This window comes from Carcharhinus amblyrhynchos, chromosome 1 (assembly GCF_965287045.1).
Source record: "Carcharhinus amblyrhynchos chromosome 1, sCarAmb.v2.hapA, whole genome shotgun sequence".
Classification (NCBI taxonomy): Eukaryota; Metazoa; Chordata; class Chondrichthyes; order Carcharhiniformes; family Carcharhinidae; genus Carcharhinus; species Carcharhinus amblyrhynchos.
Window position 1 is genome coordinate 137,185,854 of NC_137324.1, and position 20,002 is coordinate 137,205,855.

The 20,002-nt window shown below is 43.4% G+C and overlaps 1 protein-coding gene across 2 annotated transcripts in view; it reads left to right on the plus strand.

The window, feature by feature from the left end:
• The window catches only part of mmaa (metabolism of cobalamin associated A), a 53,516-nt gene that overhangs the window by 4,982 nt on the left and 28,532 nt on the right, over positions 1 to 20,002 (plus strand). For both annotated transcript variants that reach the window (XM_080193290.1, XM_080193282.1), the window contains exons 2-3: positions 581 to 703; positions 11,812 to 11,982. In XM_080193290.1, coding sequence (XP_080049416.1) covers positions 581 to 703; positions 11,812 to 11,982 — 294 coding nt within the window. The remainder of the gene's footprint in view (positions 1 to 580; positions 704 to 11,811; positions 11,983 to 20,002) is intronic.

The following is a 20,002-nucleotide window of genomic DNA, read 5'->3' on the forward strand; positions in this document are numbered from 1 at the left end:
AAATGTGCCATCCATGTAGCGCTCAGCCTCACAGGTACTCCACAGTGATGCCAGTTGCTGCTCAAGCTCCAATTTCCTAGAACTCAAGCTTTTCCTGAGCATGTTTATCCAGGACACAAACATCCTGGATTGAACATTGAACAGTGTGTGCCCAGGACTGAGGTACTTTAAAATTATTCCTGTTAATTATTTTGGTTTAATAAATTAGAGTTTTTTAAAAGACTTTTTCAAAAAAAAGTCAATAATTACTCACCGATCAGCAGCTCCCCTTGTGCTTATGTCATTCTAGTTTTTTTAACCTTGGTCCTTGGTCTTAAGTTCCCTTCCTGTGGCCTCAGTGACCAGCAAGAGCTACAGAAAATTAAAATTTGTAACTGAATGAAGCTGTGTTTATTGTTAGAGATAGATCAAGTTAGAAATCAAGCTCCTCCCATCTTGCAAGAAGGTAACAGATAATACCTGACCTGGCTTTGCTTTCATGCAAGTGATAATTGGCAGTGAGGATGTTGGCTGACCAACATGGCTTGATGTTGAAAAGTCAAGGCTTGTGGTGACTTAACATAACTTGTTTACCCTTCAGGACTGTCTGGTCCACCTGGTGCTGGGAAATCCACATTTATTGAAATATTTGGGAAGATGCTGACAGGAGAGGGTCATAAAGTTGCTGTTCTAGCTGTTGATCCATCTTCAAAAACCTCTGGAGGTAAGCATGAAGTTTCATATATTAATCTTGTCAGGGTATTCACTGAGCTGAATGAAGTGTAGACTTAATGGGGTGAAGTTCTTGTTGTAAGTGCTTCTTGTCACTAATGGAAAAAAAATCCTAATGAGGGTGTTGGAAACAGATTGAAGCATGGAGGGATTATGGAAAAATCGGTAGCTCAATTATCTTGTCAGTGTGAGTGGGCATACATCCACCTGTTACTTGCTCCATTACACTATTTCCAATTAGACACAGGTCCGTATTCCATGCATTGGTTCTACCTTTCACAAACTACAATGTATAAGTCAGTGTACAAAGAGGTCTGACACGAACAGTCTAAAAAGCTAAACTTCATTCTTCTCACCTACAAAGGAAAGAAGCCAACTTGCAGTAAACCATGAATTTACAGCATGCAAGCAATTGCAGACTTGTCTGTGTTTGGAAACAGATTGCAGCCTACACAATAGACTTGAGGAATATCAAAACTGGTTCAAACATAGTGAATATGACCAGTCAGCTATCATAAAAATACTCAACCACCAGATCCAATGGTTCAACTCTTGACTTGGCTTTACCATCATGCATTAGCACACATGATGTGTCAGAGCCATGGTGATTTGCAGTCCTCCTTAACAGCAGCCATCTCACTAGGGATATTGTACTCAAGAAATACATTACCAGCCATTCTGCACAATCACCAAATCAGCGGCAGGAATGGTTAGTACTGCTGCCTCACAGCACCAGGGACTAGGGTGTGATTCCCGGCTTGGGTCACTGTCTGTGCAGAGTCTTCACGTTTTCCCCCTTTGTGTGTTTCCTCCAGTTGCTCCGGTTTCCTCCCAAAAAAGGTGCTGGTTAGGTGCATTGACAATGTTAAATTCTCCCTCAGTGTACCCGAATAAGCGCCAGAGTGTGGCAACTAGGGGATTTTCAGAGTAATTTCATTGCAGTCTTAATGTAAGCCTACTTGTTACACTAATAAATAAACTTAAATACTTGAATGTTATGTATATTAACTATTGCAATTACAATAGCCTGACCAATCAGCAGTAAGATTCTGTCCATATTCAAATTCTCCAAGATGTAAGGGATTTATAACTACCCCTTTTACCTGCATGAAGTATGCTTTCCAAAATTTGAGACTACCAGTCTTGTAAGGAGCTCTCAAGGTAACAACTTTGCTTATCAAAAATAAGATGTTCCGGAAGAGTTCTTGTATGTCACATGTATTAGAAGAACTTACACAGTATCTTATCATGTCCTCATGTTCCAAAGTATTGTATAATCAATGATCTATTCCTGGAATGCAATTTTGTTAGGGAAATATGACAACTCCGTATATATGCAGCAAGGTCCTGCAAACACAAACAGTTATGATGTGCGCAGTTGGATTCACAAGGTGCTAAATATTGTATTGCACCAAACCCATGTAGTGTTTGAAATATACAGTGGCAAGCAATCGTAGTATGCATTATGAAGTATGAACTTGATTTTGCATGCATTATTACCCAATTAATTTAAATTTGAGGAGAAGGGATTTAAACATAGTTGATTACAGATTATTTTCAATTTGATTACTTTACTGGCTTTTAAAACCATTTACATTCAATATTTCATTGTTTGTGTAAAACTGTCCCTCCTCCCTGATTCACTCTTCTTACTATCTATGGGTTTGTTGGTGCTTGATTGCCCCCTGATACCTGTCAAATAGCCATTCATGTGTGCCTTGTAAATCATAATGTGATTATAGTCTTTTAATCCTTTCTCGTGAGTATCATTTGGGCTACTTCTCAGTGCATTTCATTCACATTTCTTATGTAAACCAGCTTCCATAGACAAGCTCTACATAAAGTGAACTAAAACTTGAGCACACATGTTGTAATTTAACATGTAACACCTCCAGAGAACAGTAGTGTATTAACTGTCAAATCAAAATGAGAAAAGAATCCTACAAGGAACATCAAAGCCAAAGAAAACTGCTACATTGATTTGTCACCATGATGTGTAATTATTATGATAAACTTTAGATACTGGAACCATTTTGGGGAGGCAAAGAATATTTTACGTAGAATATGCAGCATAGGAACAGTTCGGTGCTGGTAAAATACTCCAAGTGCTTCCTCCCATCCTACTTCATCTTACCTTATTGGTATTGCCTATTTCTTAGTTTCTTGTGTATTTGACTAGCTTCCTCGTTATTGCCCATCGGTAAGATGTACTATTTACCTAAACCATGTCATGTGGTTGGGAATTGCACATTCGAACCACTTTTAAGCCCTGATTTTCTTACTGGATTTATTTAATAGAAATTTTATTATAAATAGTGAAGGATTTTTGTAATTTTAAAATAGGGAATTCCTATTTCTGACTAGGAACTATGTGATCAGGGATAATCAATTTAAATTGTTACTTGAGAGTGAAGAGAGGGGTTAGGAGCCTTTTCTTACATACAGAGATTTGTTAGATATCAATCTGGTGGCACACTTGCCTCTGTACCAGAAGGTTGTGGATTCGAGCTCCATTCCAGAAACTTGACCACTAATCCAGGCGGATAGCTAAATCTGCTGCTATATAAATGCAAGTTTATTCTTTCTGTCTTTCAGGCATGGACAGCTTTCTCATGGAATAATTAAGTTTGAAGTCATTGCACTTTTTAAAACTAGAATTGAAATGGAGGAAACTACAGCTATTGAAAGGGCAAGACAGTGAGATTAGTTTGGGTTGCTCCAGCAAAGTTCAACCACAAGTATGAGGGGCCAGATGACTTTTTTATTCATTCTTTGGATGTGGGCATCATTGGCTAGGCCAGCATTTATTTGCCATTCTGGGCAGCACAGTGGTTAGCACTGCTGCATTACAGCGCCAGGAACCTGGGTTCAATTCTGACCTCGGGTGATTGTCTGCATGGAGTTTGTACGTTCTCCCTGAGTTTTTCTTTATTCATTATTGGATGTGGGCGTCATTGGTTGGGCCAGCATTTATTGCCCATCTGTGAGGTGCAGTTGAGAGCTGTGGGTCTGCAGCCACATGTAGGCGAGACTGGGCAAGGACGGCAGATTTCCTTCCTTAAAGGACATTAGTGAACCACATGGGTTTTTGCACCAATCGACAATGGTTTCGTGGTCATTATTAGACTTTTCCATTCCAGATTTTTATTGAATTCAAATCCCACCATCTGCTGTGGTAGGATTTGAACCTGGGTCCTCAGACCATTACCCAGAGTCTCTGGATTACTAGTCCTGTGACAATACCACTACACCACTGTCTCCCCTGTCTGCATGGATTTCCTCCGAGTGCTCCAGTTTCCTCTCACACTCCAAAGATGTGTGGATTCGGTTGATTGGCCATACTAAGCTGACCATTAGTATCAGGAGAATTAGCAGTATATGATTGCCTTTGAAAAAGTGATGATGAGTTTCCTTTTGAACGACTACAACCTATGGCTTAGAGAAGAAACAGTGATATATTTCCAAGTCAGAATGATGAGTGGCTTCGAGGGAATCTTCCAGATGATGGTGTTCAATATGCCTGCTGGCCTTCTTAAAAAGGTGCCTTCTGATGACCTTTGGTGAGTTGCTGCAGTGCATCTTGTAGATAGTACAGCTGCTATTGTTCGTCAGTGATGAAAGCTTCCTATGCTATAAGTGTCTACTGTTCTTTGGAATTGTTGACAAAAATGATAGTTAACAGAAATGAATTTGATTTTGCTCACTTAATATCCTTTTTTTTGGAACAAAGTAGATCTTTTTCTGTCACCATTTTGCACCTAAAATCAGATTATGCACTTGTAATCACTTCAATTTTTAATTGTTTTTATTTTGCACATTGGCAGGTGATGTAGTTTTATTGCAATAAACTGTTGGCAGTTTATTTGGATATATCTTTGCTAAACATCCACATTAGCTTTCCTTAAGTTTTGTGACTTTTTTTCTCTACCTGATTCAGGGGCACCAAGGCCAAATGTAATTATACACTATTTCTTAACCAGTGTTGTAGTCTGATAGGGCTCCTGTTAAAATTGTATTTCTATACTCAGCTATTGCATCCATTATTACTTCCTTGGATGGCATGACTCAGATCAGGAACTTGTCTGACAGAGCACTGTACCATATATGCACCATATATTTGGATTATACAGTGCAGTTTGTTTCTTGAGGTTGTAGTATAGTAATTATATTGGGATATTCTGGTGACATGAGAGAAAATTGAGTTTATACAATTATCTGAAAACCAATTCAGATAATGGCCTTGTCATTATACGTAGCTGTCCTTCTTTTATTCCTTGCCAAACGTTATGACACAGCTAGAGCTGATATGGTACGTGTATTTAGAGCATGATGATATTCACATTAAAATATTAATGGTTAACTTAGTTGCTGCATTGAATATTAAGTAGACAAATATGAAAAATTTTCACACAATTTCATAAAGAGCAATCAAATGCGTGACATATAAATCTTTTATTGCTAGTGTTGCCGTTCTTTGAGTGTCGTGGGATCCTTAATGTCCAATTTAATCAATGAAACAGGTTGATTGGCCCTTAATGTCCATTCTAAAGGATGCAGCAATCCTTCATTACTACACTGGACTGTAAGCGCTCAGATTTTATGCTGAAAGAAACAACAGCTTGCATTTATAGAGTGCGTTTCACATTCTTGGGATGGTCCAAAATGCTTCATAGCCATTGAAGCTCTTTTTGAAGTATAGTCACAGTTGTAATGTAGACAAACATGGCAACATATATGTGCACAATAATGGGATATTAAAACTTGAGAATCTATTTTTGTGGTCCAGGCTTTTGGCTATGATGGTGTGTAATGGTTTGAAAGTTGGGGAAATGCAGAGTAGTTCATTGGTTGAGCTATAAATTTTGAACAGAATAGCTGGAGAACTACTGTGCTCCTTTCTGAATAGTACATGGGATCTTTTATATCCACTTGAGAGATCAGATGGGGCACTTAGTTATTGGCAGCAACCTCTTCATACTGCACTGAAGTTTCATGCGTTTGATTGTATTCAAATTACAAAGAGGGGCTTAAACTCAACTTCTGTGTCAAAAGGACCGCCACTCAAACCAAGCTAGCACACTGCAGTAAGCTTATGTTAAATATTATTTTAAATTTTACTCCATCCTTAAAGTTACAAAGCCAATGCACAGAATGGACAGGACAAAACAAATTCAAATTGAAAACTCCAAAAACAAATTCAAATAGAATTCAATTCATGGTCCCCACAAAAGAGACATACAAGATGCAAGCTGACAAGAAAAGGCATTGCACTTCATCTTTGGCTTGATCAGACGCTTAATCTTTTTCAAAAGGCTGAAAAGGTTTTAATACGTATTTATGTGTATTAGCTCGTTTTATTTAAGTATGCTGGAGGCTGAAGCAAGAGGAACACATTGATCGGCTAATTGAGTGAGAAGAGCGTTTTTACTTTGCTTGTGTTAATCAGCTTCTCAGGACCAGTGGGCAAGGCTTCTAATTCAGTCGTTTGCTTAAAGCTTTCATTACTCCTGATCTGACAAAAGACTTGCAAAGGGGGCAGGGAGGTAAGATTAAATATGAAGAAAACTAAAAATGGAAACACTATGATACAGTAGCAACAATCAGAGAGATTGTATGATGATGAAACAGCAACAATCTCTGCGGGAAAGATCACAGATTTTTTTGGTTTTCATTCCAATTCAATCAAATTGAAAGAAATGGCGGAGGTGATAGTGGATGCCTTGGTGGCTATTTTCCAGATGTCGCTGGATTCCGGGGAAGTGCCGGAAGATTGGAAAACGGCTAGTGTTACGCCGTTGTTTAAGAAGGGTGCCAGGCAAAAGGCGGGGAATTATAGGCCTGTTAGTTTAACGTCTGTTGTAGGTAAAATGTTAGAATCCGTCATCAAGGAGGAAATAGCGAGGCATCTTGAGGGGAACTGCTTGATAGAGCAGAAGCAGCACGGTTTCGTTAAAGGGAAGTCGTGACTGACAAATTTACTAGAGTTCTATGAGGATGTGTCTAGGGCGGTGGATAGAGGAGAGCCGGTGGATGTGGTCTTTCTTGATTTTCAGAAGGCGTTTGACAAGGTACCTCACAAGAGGTTATTGCAGAAGGTAAGGGGGCATGGAGTTGGGGGTAGGGTGTTTGCGTGGATAGGGGACTGGTTGTCAAATAGGAGGCAGAGAGTGGGGGTCAATGGGTGCTATTCGGATTGGCGGATGGTGACTAGTGGAGTGCCCCAGGGGTCAGTGCTGGGGCCTCAGCTATTTACCATTTATATAGATGATCTGGAGGAGGGAACTGAGTGTAGGGTGTTGAAATTTGCTGATGACACCAAAATTGGTGGAAAGGCAAATTGTGCGGAGGGTGGTGAGAGTCTGCAGAAGGATCTAGATAGGCTGGGCGAATGGGCCAGGAAATGGCAGATGGAATTTAATGTTGGCAAGTGCGAGGTGGTCCACTTTGGTAGGAATAATGGTAGGAAGGATTATTACTTACGTGGCGAAAAACTGCAGCAGGCGACGGTGCAGAGGGACCTTGGGTCCTTGTGCATGAGTCGCAAAAACCCAGCTTGCAGGTGCAGCAGGTGGTCAGGAAGGCGAATGGGATGCTGGCCTTCATCGCGAGGGGGATTGAATACAAAAGTAGGGAGGTCTTGCTGCGGCTGTATAGGGCATTGGTGAGGCCGCAGCTGGAGTACTGTGTGCAGTTTTGGGCGCCGTACTTGCGCAAGGATATTTTGGCCTTGGAGGGAGTGCAGAGGAGGTTTACTAGGCTGATGCCGGAGTTGAGGGGTTGAACTATGAGGAGAGGCTGAATAAACTAGGCTTGTACTCGTTAGAGTTTAGAAGAATGAGGGGAGATCTCATTGAGACGTATAAGATGATGAATGGGATGGATACGATAGAGGTGGAGAGACTCTTCCCACTCAGAAAGGATAGTAGGACTAGGGGGCACAGCCTCAAGATAAGGGGGGGGGGGCGGTTTAGAACGGAGTTGTGGAGGAACTTCTTCACTCAAAGGGTGGTGAATCTCTGGAATTCTCTGCCCGTTGAAGTGGTGGAGGCTGCCTCGCTAAATATTTTTAAGACGCGGGTTGGTGGGTTTTTGTTAAGAGAGGGGATTAAGGGTTATGGGGAGAGGGCGGGAATGTGGAACTGAGCCAAGACAGATCAGCCATGATCTTATTGAATGGCGGGGCAGGCTCGAAGGGCTAGTTGGCCTACTCCTCCTATTTCTTATGTTCTTATGTAAATCAAGTCCAATTCAGAGCCTGAACAAGTTGAGACATTCCCGATCCAAGCTGACAAGACCGGGCTCTCACCTCCTGTCCTGAGCTTGATCTGCATGATCTGAGCTGATTGGATTAGGCATAGCTCCTCCTCCAAGGCTTGATCTCATCTGCATCTTAGCCAAAAGGCTGAGATGCCGCTTTTAAAAATTGCTCCAAATGACTTCAACCAAACACAGCATGTCGATATTACACTCAAATCTTAGCCAAAAGGCCCAGAAGCTATTACAGAGTCAAACAGCAGCAGCTAAAGGTTGTTGTGATGGAAGTTAGTTGTTGTATAAAATTGTTGGGAATGCAGAGAAAGTACAAGTAGTCATAGGATCCTACATAACAGAAGGAAGCCATTTGGCCCATTATGTGTGAACTGACCACAATCCCACCCATGCCCTATTCGCGTAACCACATGCATTTACCCTAGCTAGACACCTGACACTAAGGGGCAATTTAGCATGGCCAGTCCACCTAACATGCACATCTTTGGATTGTGGGAGGAATGATGTGGGTATGCCGGCGTTGGACTGGCGTAAACACAGTAAAAAGTCTGACAACACCAGGTTTTAGTCCAACCTATTTATTTGATAATATACTTGCAAGCTTTCGGGTTAGCCCCTTCGTCAGGTGAATGGAGAGTTCTGGCCTCAGACAGAGCATATAAAGCACAGACAGTTTAGAGATTACTGATTAGAATGCGAATCCTTACACCTAACCTGCTGTTCAAGACCTGAAGTGGCTGATAATGTGAGTGGAAGGAGCACTGATCACAGTTTAAAGAGATGTGTATTGTCTCCAGACAGTACAGTAAGTGAGGTTTTGCAAACCCAGGCAAGTCACGGGGATTACAGATAGTGCGACATGAACCCAAGATCCCTGTTGAGACCGTCCTCATGTGTGCGGAACTTGGCTATCAGTCTCTGTTCAGCGACTCTGCGCTGTCGTGTGTCGTGAAGGCCGCCTTGGAGAATGCTTACCCGAAGGTCAGAGGCTGAATGCCCGTGACCACTGAAGTGTTCGCCAACAGGAAGGGAACAGTCTTGCCTGGTGACTGTCGAGCGATGTTCATTCATCCGTTGTCGTAGCGTCTGCATGGTCTCCCCAATGTACCATGCTTCGGGACATCCTTCCTTGCAACGTATCAGGTAGACAATGTTGGCCGAGTTGCAAGAGTATTTACCATGTACCTGGTGGACGGTATTCTCACGTGTGATGATGGTATCCATGTCGATGATCCGGCATGTCTTGCAGAGGTTGCTGTGGCAGGGTTGTGTGGTATTGTGGTCACTGTTCTCCTGAAGGCTGGGTAGTTTGCTGCGAACAATGGTCTGTTTGAGGTTGTGTGGTTGTCTGAAAGCAAGAAGTGGGGGTGTGGGGATAGCCCTGGCGAGATGTTTGTCTTCACCAATGATATGTTGAAGACTCCAGAGAAGATGTCGTAGCTTCTCCGCTCCGGGGAAGTACTGGACGACGAAGGGTACTCTGTCCACTGTGTCCTGTGTTTGCCTTCTGAGGAGATCGGTGCGGTTTTTCGCTGTGGCGCATCGGAACTGCCGATCTATGAGTCGAGCACCATATCCTGTTCTTATGAGGGCATCTTTCAGGGTCTGGAGGTGTCTGTCACGATCCTCCTCATCTGAGCAAATCCTGTGTATACGGAGGGCTTGTCCATAGGGAATGGCTTCTTTAACATGTTTAGGGTGGAAACTGGAGAAGTGGAGCATTGTGAGATTGTCTGTGGGCTTGCGGTACAGTGAGGTGCTGAGGTGACCGTCCTTAATGGAGATGCGTGTGTCCAAGAATGCAACTGATTCTGGGGAATAGTCCATGGTGAGTCTGATGGTGGGGTGGAATTTGTTGATATCATCATATAGTTGTTTCAGTGATTGTTCACCATGAGGCCAAAGGAAGAAAATCACTGAAACAACTATATGATGATATCAACAAATTCCACCCCACCATCAGACTCACCATGGACTATTCCCCAGAATCAGTTGCATTCTTGGACACACGCATCTCCATTAAGGACGGTCACCTCAGCACCTCACTGTACCGCAAGCCCACAGACAATCTCACAATGCTCCACTTCTCCAGTTTCCACCCTAAACATGTTAAAGAAGCCATTCCCTATGGACAAGCCCTCCGTATACACAGGATTTGCTCAGATGAGGAGGATCGTGACAGACACCTCCAGACCCTGAAAGATGCCCTCATAAGAACAGGATATGGTGCTCGACTCATAGATCGGCAGTTCCGATGCGCCACAGCGAAAAACCGCACCGATCTCCTCAGAAGGCAAACACAGGACACAGTGGACAGCGTACCCTTCGTCGTCCAGTACTTCCCCGGAGCGGAGAAGCTACGACATCTTCTCTGGAGTCTTCAACATATCATTGGTGAAGACAAACATCTCGCCAGGGCTATCCCCACACCCCCACTTCTTGCTTTCAGACAACCACACAACCTCAAACAGACCATTGTTCGCAGCAAACTACCCAGCCTTCAGGAGAACAGTGACCACAATACCACACAACCCTGCCACAGCAACCTCTGCAAGACATGCCGGATCATCGACATGGATACCATCATCACACGTGAGAATACCGTCCACCAGGTACATGGTAAATACTCTTGCAACTCGGCCAACATTGTCTACCTGATATGTTGCAAGGAAGGATGTCCCGAAGCATGGTACATTGGGGAGACCATGCAGACGCTACGACAACGGATGAATGAACATCGCTCGACAGTCACCAGGCAAGACTGTTCCCTTCCTGTTGGCGAACACTTCAGTGGTCACGGGCATTCAGCCTCTGACCTTCGGGTAAGCATTCTCCAAGGCGGCCTTCACGACACACGACAGCGCAGAGTCGCTGAACAGAGACTGATAGCCAAGTTCCGCACACATGAGGACGGTCTCAACAGGGATCTTGGGTTCATGTCGCACTATCTGTAACCCCCGTGACTTGCCTGGGTTTGCAAAACCTCACTTACTGTACTGTCTGGAGACAATACACATCTCTTTAAACTGTGATCAGTGCTCCTTCCACTCACATTATCAGCCACTTCAGGTCTTGAACAGCAGGTTAGGTGTAAGGATTCGCATTCTAATCAGTAATCTCTAAACTGTCTGTGCTTTATATGCTCTGTCTGAGGCCAGAACTCTCCATTCACCTGACGAAGGGGCTAACCCGAAAGCTTGCGAGTATATTATCAAATAAATAGGTTGGACTAAAACCTGGTGTTGTCAGACTTTTTATTGTGGGAGGAAACCAGAGCATCTAGAGGAAACCCACGTAGACACAGGGACAATGTGCAAACTCCACACACAGACAGTGACCTAAGCCGGGAATCAAACCTAGTCCCTGGACTGTGAGGCAGCAGTGTTAACCACTGTGCCACCCTCTGGAAAGTCTGGAAAAGTAATAGAAAGAAAAGTGGCAGAAAACAAAGTTAGGAAAAAATGCGATGAGAAATAGCAGCACTGACTGAGAGGTAAACATCAGGGGAAAAATGGAAACATAATAGGGAAATAGTGAAAGCTGTAGACAGATATATGAAGAAAGTAAAAGTAACAAGCCCATCAAGCCAGTAACAGGAAGAAAGGAAAAAATATCTTTCATGCAATTGATGCATTAAGCAAACAAATAATCATAGGCTATGTATTTGTAATCTCTAATCACAAGGAAATTGCTGGTATTATGGATGCAAAGATGATATATATTTCAAGTATTTGAACGTGGACCATTTCAAAGTTAAAACACTCTTGAAATTACATCAAATATAGTATTATATTTCATGAGAGAAATTGTTTTTGCTATTTCAACTTTCAGGGTCACTCTTGGGTGACAAAACACGGATGACTGAACTTTCAAGAGATATGAATGCTTATATCCGTCCATCACCCACTCTGGGTATGTTGGGAGGAGTAACCAGAACCACAAATGAAGCAATTATTTTATGTGAAGGAGCAGGATATGATCTCATTCTTGTAGAAACTGTAGGTAAGTTAATGTGTAAACTCTTTTAGAATCATAATGTACATAATTTCTTCATTCTTTATTTAACACGTCACTTGCACTACCACATCTCTCTCATTAAATGTTATTAGCATGTTTTGAATTTACTATGGATCAAATAATAGCAATAATGATATTTTATTCAAGAAACACATTATCAACTGGAAGGATGGATTGCATTGTGACTTGCATCTAAAGATTCATGTATAGACTAAGTAATCAGGTGGGGGAGCCAGTTCTGAAATTGGGTAGATTTCATAAGGAATTTTGAGAACTTAGTATAAGTAATAATTCTTCTTCTTTGAAAGGTTTTGAACTATGTGACATGAAAGGGCTGGTACTGATAGCCTAAGATCAATCTCAGGCTTTTGTATTCACAGCATAGTCAAGTAACAGCCTGACATAATCATGTCTTACAGATATTGTTTCAAGCATCACCTTCCCTGCGCATGCTCTGTCCTGCTGGGAGATCAGCCACAGCAGAGGTGGTGTGACATAGTGTTATATAGTCAAGAGGGAATTGTCCTGGGAGTCCTTAACATTGACTCCTGGCAAGGACACAGAATGCACTCTGGGTGGGAGATTCAATGTCCACCATTTAAGCACTACTACAAACCGAGCTGGCTGAGTCCTAAAAGACATAGCTACTAGACTGGGTCTTAGGCAGATGAGGGAACCAACAAGAGGGCAAACATACTTGACCTCATCCTCACCAACCTGTCTGCCACAGGTGCCTCTGTCCATGACAGCATCAGTATAAGTGACCACTGCATAATCCATGTGGAGACGAAGTCCCATCTTCACATTGAGGATATCCTCCATCATGTGTGGCATTACCACTCTGCTAATTGGGATAGATTTCAAACAGATCTGGCAACTCAAGTCTGGGCAACCATGGGGTGCTGTGGGCCATTTGAGCGGAACTGTATTAAAGCACAATCTGTATCCTCAGGACTCGGCATATTCCCCACTCTATCATTACCATCAAGCTAGGGCATCAGTCCTGGTTTGATGAAGATTGCAGATGAACATGCCAAGAGCAGCGCCAGTTGTATGGGAAAGAAAAGCTACAACACAGGACTACTTGTCTGTCAAGCAGCAAGCAACAGACAATGCTAAGTGATTTGCAATTAGTGGATCAGATCTAAGCTCTGCAGTCCTGTCACATCTAGTCATGAATAGTGGTGCACAATTAAACAAATCACTGGAGGAGGAGACTCCAGAAATACCCCTGTCCTCGATGGGGCAACCCTGGGCATCAAAGCAAAAAAAGGAGCTGAAACATTTGCAACAGTCTTCAGCCAAGAGTGCTGAGTGGATGATCCATCTTGGCCTTCTCCTAATCTTAAATCAATTCAATTTACTCCACATGATATCAAGAAATGGCTGAAGGCACTGGATATTGCAAAGGCAATGGGCCCTGACAAAAGCACAGAGGACCTGTGCTCCAGACATTATATACCTGGCAATGTGGAAAATTTCCCAGATATCTCTTGCATATAAAAAGCAGGACAAATCCAACCTGGCCAATTATTGTCCTATCACTCTATTCTTGATCATCAGTAAAGTGACGGAAGAAGTCATCAACAGTACTATCAATCTGCACTTGCAATAATCTGTTCACTAACACTCAGTTTGGGTTCCATCACTCAGCTCCTGGCCTCGTTACAAATATGGACAGAAGAATAGATGAGATGAGAGTAGCCATCCTTGACATCAAGACAACATTTGACGAAGTGTGACATCAGGAAGCCCAAGCAAAACTGGAGTGAATGGGAACGGGGGGGAGAGGGAACTCTCCACTGGTTGATAGAATCAAAGAATCCTTACATTACAGAAGGAAACAATTTGACCTCATTGAGCCTGTACTGAAAACAATCCTACCAAGGCTCTATCTCCATAATCCCAGTTATTTACCCTGCTGATCCCTCTGACACTAAGGGGTAATTTAGCATGGCCAGTCAACCTAACCTGCACATCTTTGGTCTGTGGGAGGAAACCAGAATATCTGGAGGGTACCTATGCAGGCATGGGGAGAACTCCACACAAACAGTCACCCAAGGCTGGAATTGAACCTGAATCCCTAGCACTGTGAGGTAGCAGTGCTAACTACTGTGTCACCGTGCCACCCTAGTCGTATCTAGCACAAATGGTTGTGGGCGTTGTTGGAGGTCAATCATCTCAATTATGGGACATAATTACAAGAGATCCTCAGGGTAGTGTCCTATGCCTGACCATCTTCAGCTGCTTCATCAATTTTTTTTTCCATTAAAAGGTCACCACTGAGCAATGTTTAGCACCATTCATGACTCCTCAGATACTGAAGAGGTCCACGTGTAAATGCAGCAAGACCTGGACAATATCCAGGCATGGGCTCACAAGTGGCAAGTAACGTTTGCACCACACAAGTGCCAGGCAATGACTGTCTCCAACAAGAGAGAATCTAACCATCACCCCTTGACATTCAATGGTATTATCATTGCTGAAACCATCACTACCCTGTGTAGTGATTGTCCATTTGTCTCCTACTGTTGCTGTCGGAGGTATGTTACATGTCACTTATCACCTTAAGCCTGAATGTTGTCCAGGTCTTGCTCCATTAAGGATGGGGATGTTTGTGCATCTGTCCTCTGTTTAGTTGTTTAATTGTATGTGATAGAACCACAGTGGTTTGATCTGATTCATTGGTTTTGGAATCATTTAGCTCACTCCATAACATGCTCCTTCCAATGTTTTACGTGCATGTAGTTCTGTGTTGTAGGTTCACGAATTTCACTACACGTTTTTTAGGTTTATCTGATTTTGTTTGTAGGAATGCTTTTGTACTCACCTTGTTAAATCTGTTGCTCCCCTGGCTAGGTGCTAATGGTAGAGTGACAGGTATGCTGTGCAATGAGGTTATAGATTGTAGTGGAATGCAATTCTGCTGCTGATAGCCAACAGTGTCTCATATATGTCGAGCTTTCAGCTGCTAGATGTGTTCGGAATCAATCACACTTAGTTTGCTAAAGGTGTTCTTGGTGTAAAGATAGATATTGTCTACATCAGGATTGTGCAGTGTCAGTCCTACTAGTGCTGTAATTGATGTTGCATCTGCAACAGGTAGATTGGTGAGGACAGTGTCAAGTAGGTTTTTCCCTTGTGTTGGTTTTCTCGTCAACTGCTGCACACCGAGTCTATCGGGTCAGTTAGCAGTAATGCCACTGAGCCAGTCTTGCTGATGGACCTTGAAGTCCCCACCCAGAATACATTTTATATTCTTGTCATGTTAGTACATGGTCCATAAGTGATGTTCAGCATGGAGGACTTCTGATTCATTAATTGAGAGAAGGTAATCAGCAGGCGATTTCCTTGTTTGTTTTGATGCCTAGAAAAATTAATAGAGTCTGGAGTCAGTGTTGAAGGCTCCCATGGCCACACTCTTGTATGTGTTGTACCTGTCTCTGAAACCCTCTGCAAACTATGCTGTGAACAAGGAGTTGTCTTGATTGTGTACATTTTTTGACTTTCAATTTTATATCTAATATTTGCCCTCTAATATTAACATAAATATAAATGTTGCACTACTGAAAATGCTGTCTTTCAGCTGAGATGTTAAACCAAGGTCTCATCTGATGGTTCAGGTGAATGTTTAAAATTCTGTACATATTTTCAAAATGTGGAGATGCTGGCATTGGACTGGGGTAAATGCAGTAAGAAGTCTCACAACACCAGGTTAAAGTCCAACAGGTTTATTTGATAGTAAACCCACAAGCTTTCGGAAATGCTGTCCATCACGTGTGTGGAAAGTTCCACCTGATGAAGGAACAGCATTTCTGAAAACTTGTGGGTTTACTATCAGATAAACTTGTTGGACTTTAACCTGTGCTGTGAGACTTCTTACTATATTTTCAAAGCCAGATATCCTCCTCGTGAGCTGGCAGATATTTATCCCTTAATCATAGAAACCGTACAGTACAGAAAGAGGCCATTTGGCGCATCGAGTCTGCACTGACCACGGTCCCATCCAGGCTCTACCCCCATATCCCTACATATTTACCCACTCTAACCTACGCATTTCAGGACACTAAGGGCAATTTTTAGCACAGCCAATCAACCTAACCCACACGTTTTTGGACTGTGCAGTTTAGATTGATTGCCGTGCTAAAAATCGCAACCAACCAAAATCGATTGATTTATTATCCATCTCTTTTGTTTTTTGTGGGATCTTGAAGTGCAAAGATTGGGTACTGCCTTTACCTAAATGACAGTAATGACTTCAAAAATTAATGATCAGTGAAGTACTCGGGGAAGCCTGAAGATATGTGCGTAAACTAGGGACAGGGCACAGCAACAGCTTTCCGCAGCTGTCCGAACTTCATACCGCTGGCGTGAAAAATCACATTGTAATCAATGGAAAAGCAGCCAGCAGGGCTAGACAGGATGTTTACCAGTAAATTGTGATCTCATTTTCCAGTTTTCAGAAACAGTTTTTCCAATTTCTGGACTGTACTTCAGCCAGATAGCATGCTGCCAGCAGGCCACAGTAACCATTCTCCATAGTGGCCTTCGATCCGGAGTTACAGCCTAGTGAGTGCAAAGTGCAACTGGTCCAGTGTTTCATCAGAAAGTTTCTCAACTTTCCAGGCTCGTTCAAAACATATCAAATTTATAAACTATATTTATCAAAATATAAAAGATGGCATTAAGTCAAACCGACATCATAAATTCAAAAGTGTAGCAATTTTTAAACATAAAGTGGAAGACTGTCTGCATGAAGCTCCTTTAAAAATAAACTTTCCCAAGACATTTCACACAATTGTTAACAAACAATATTTGATACTGAGCTGCATAAGATATTAGGTTAATTGACCAAAAATTAGGTCAGAGTGTTTTAAGGAATATCATAAAAGAGGAGGGAGAGGTAGAGGGGCAGAAAGGAATAAGATGAGATTTCAGAACTTATGACCGGGCAACTGAAGACATTGATGGGACAATGGAAATCACGGATGTGGAAATTCGAATTGAAGAAGCACAGTGATCTCAATTGTAGGGCTGGAGCATGTTACGAAATGGAGACATTTTAAAACAAAAATGAGAATTTTAAAATCAAAGTTTGCTGACTGCTAAATAGCTCTATTTGTTACATCAACCTGCTTTAAAAAGTTCCCAACTCATCAGGAGCAATGCCACTTAGGAGCTAAAAGCATATATAGAAATATATATTATATATGTATAAACATACGGATTTCCATGGAGTGCTGGGTCTCACCTGTTTCTGCCGTTCCTCTTCTACTTTTTCATTTTTCTTTTGGTAGGGCAATGGAGTTTGATATGGAAGAGAGCTTCTGAGGGCTACTAATTGTATTTTCCAGTGATGGATGTGAGAAGGATGCAGCCTGCGGCACTGTGTAGTTTCCTTTCAACCCCTCTGTTCTGCCCTGCCCCCAACATCTATATTCCCTTGCTCAAAGAACATCAACCACTTTGCTTTCACTTTTATTTCCCACCATCATCTCAATCCCCTTCCTCTTTGTACAACTCACTCCAGCTGTGTATCCTCCCTTCTCAACCCCTTCCACACACCCTCATTCTCTTGAGGATTCCACTCACCCTTCTGTGCCCTTTTTCTCCAGCCTCCATAACACCATAACAACTGGAATTGGAATGCACGAGTATTGAAAGTTTGATTGGGACCAGATTGGACAATTGAGGATAGATAGTAGGTAAAGTCTTGAGCGAGGCTGGGTGGAGACACCAGATAGTGTTGGATTTACTTTAAATGCTTTTTGATTGCATTTCCGGTTCATGGGGTTTCTGTGAGTACTTTTTACTTCCATAGCGGAAGTTAGGCGAGGGGCTAGTCGGGAAGGGAGAGCGGGGGGTATAAAAAGAAGACAGTGATAGACAGCGGGCAGCTGAGTGAGAGTTATAAGAGCTTTGGCTCGCTGGGCTTAGGCGAGAGCAGGCTTAGACAAGGTGAGTTGCAGCTTCTGTTTTTCCCGTGTTGCATTTCGGCACATACAAACCCAAGTGAGGTTGGGACATGGCAGAGGCTATGGGGAGGAACGTTAGCTGTGTTAGGTGCCACATGTGGGAGTTCTTGAAGGCATCACGTCTCCCGAAGGCCCACATCTGTGTCAAGTGTTTAGAGCTGCAACGTTTGAGGGCCCGGGTCAGGCAACTAGAGGTGCATTTAGAGGATGCATTTCTGGTTAGAGAGAATGAGGAGTTAATGGCTATGAACCATGAACAAGTGGAGGTCCCAGGGGCTGAGGAACAGGATGGGTGGATAACTGTTAAGAGGAAGAAGAAGAATAGTCCTGGTCCAAAGACCACCCCAGTGGCAGTACAAAAGGAAAGACAGGAGGGCCAGAATGACTGAGGGAAGGAAGGGGGCTGGCAATGAGATAGTGGTGGGGGATGGGAGGGTCAAAGGAATTGACAGGAGGTTCTGTGGGCAAAAGCGTGACTCCAGGATGGTAGTCTGCCTCCCTAGAGCAGGGGTACAGGACATATCGGAGAGGATAGAGGGAATTTTGAAAGGGGAGGGGACCCAGGCAGAAGTAATAATACACGTAGGAGAGAGGGATGTAGGAAGGCAGAGTAGGGCAGATGTACGCAGGCAATTTAGGGAGTTGGGGTCCAAACTGAAGAGCAGGACCTCCAGGGTGGCATTCTCTGGACTGCTTCCTAGTACCAGCAGGGCTAGGAATAATGAGATCATGCAGCTGAATGCATGGCTTAGGGATTGGTGCAAGGTAGAGGGCTTTACTTTTGTAGACCACTGGGAAGTATTTGTGAGAGAAGGGCACCTGTACAGGAGGGATGGGGAAAATTTGAATGGGAGGGGGACAAATGTCTTAGCAGGGAGGTTAGCTGGAGTGTTTAGGCAGGGTTTAAACTAATAGGGAGGGGGGGTGGGGATGAGACTGATAGCTCATTAGACACTGGGGTCGGGAGTGAGTTGGGTGATAGGGTAGGTCTGGGTGAAAGGAAAATTATCGGGGGAAGGAGGTTCCGAGTGGGCCTGGAGGGTTGGACTGCGTCTGTTTCAATGCGAGGAGTGTGACGGGTAAAACAGATGAGCTTAGGGCCTTGATGTTCGTGAGGAATTTAGATGTGGTGGCAGTGACGGAGACGAGGTTAAAGGAAGGGCAGGACTGGCAGCTGAATGTTCCTGGGTATAAGTGTTTTAGGTGTGACAGAGGAGGGTTGAAGAGAGGTGGTGGAGTGGCATTGTTAGTAAAGGAGCACATGACAGCAGTGCAGAGGGAGGATAATATGGAGGAGTTAGGGATCGAGTCACTGTGGGTGGAGTTGAGGAATAAAAAGGGAGAGATTACGATGCTAGGGGTATACTATAGGCCACCCAACAGCCCGAGGTCAGTGGAGGAAGGTATTTGCAGAGGCATTTTAGATAGGTGCAGAAAGAATAAGGTGGTTGTAGTGGGTGACTTTAATCTTCCTGGAGTAGATTGGAAGGTGCCTAGAGCTGGAGGTACGGATGGGGAGGAGTTTGTAAAATGTGTGTTGGAAGGGTCCTTGGAGCAGGACGTAACTAGCCCGACTAGGGAGGGGGCTATACTGGATTTAGTGTTGGGTAATGAGCCGGGGCAGGTGGTTGAGGTTGCGGTAGGCGAACATGTGGCTAACGGTGACCACAAGTCTGTCTACTTCAGGATAAAAATGGAAAGGGATGAGTGCCGTCTGAAGGGGAGGGTGCTGAACTGGGGGAAGGCGAGCTAAAGCTGGATTAGGAGGGAGCTGAAGGACACTGATTGGGAGGGGTTGTTAGCGGGCAAGTCCATGGTTGGTAATTGGGAGGCTTTCAAGGGCAAACTGATAATGTTGCAGGAAAGGCATGTGCCAGCAAAGAGGAAGGATGGGAAAGGCAGGATTAGAGAGCCGTGGATTACAGGGGGTATTGAACAAAGAGCAAAAACAGCCCGGGAAACAGGCCTATCGGCCCAACGATCCTGCGCCGCCTTCTCAACACCACCAGTCCCCCTCTCCACCCACGACC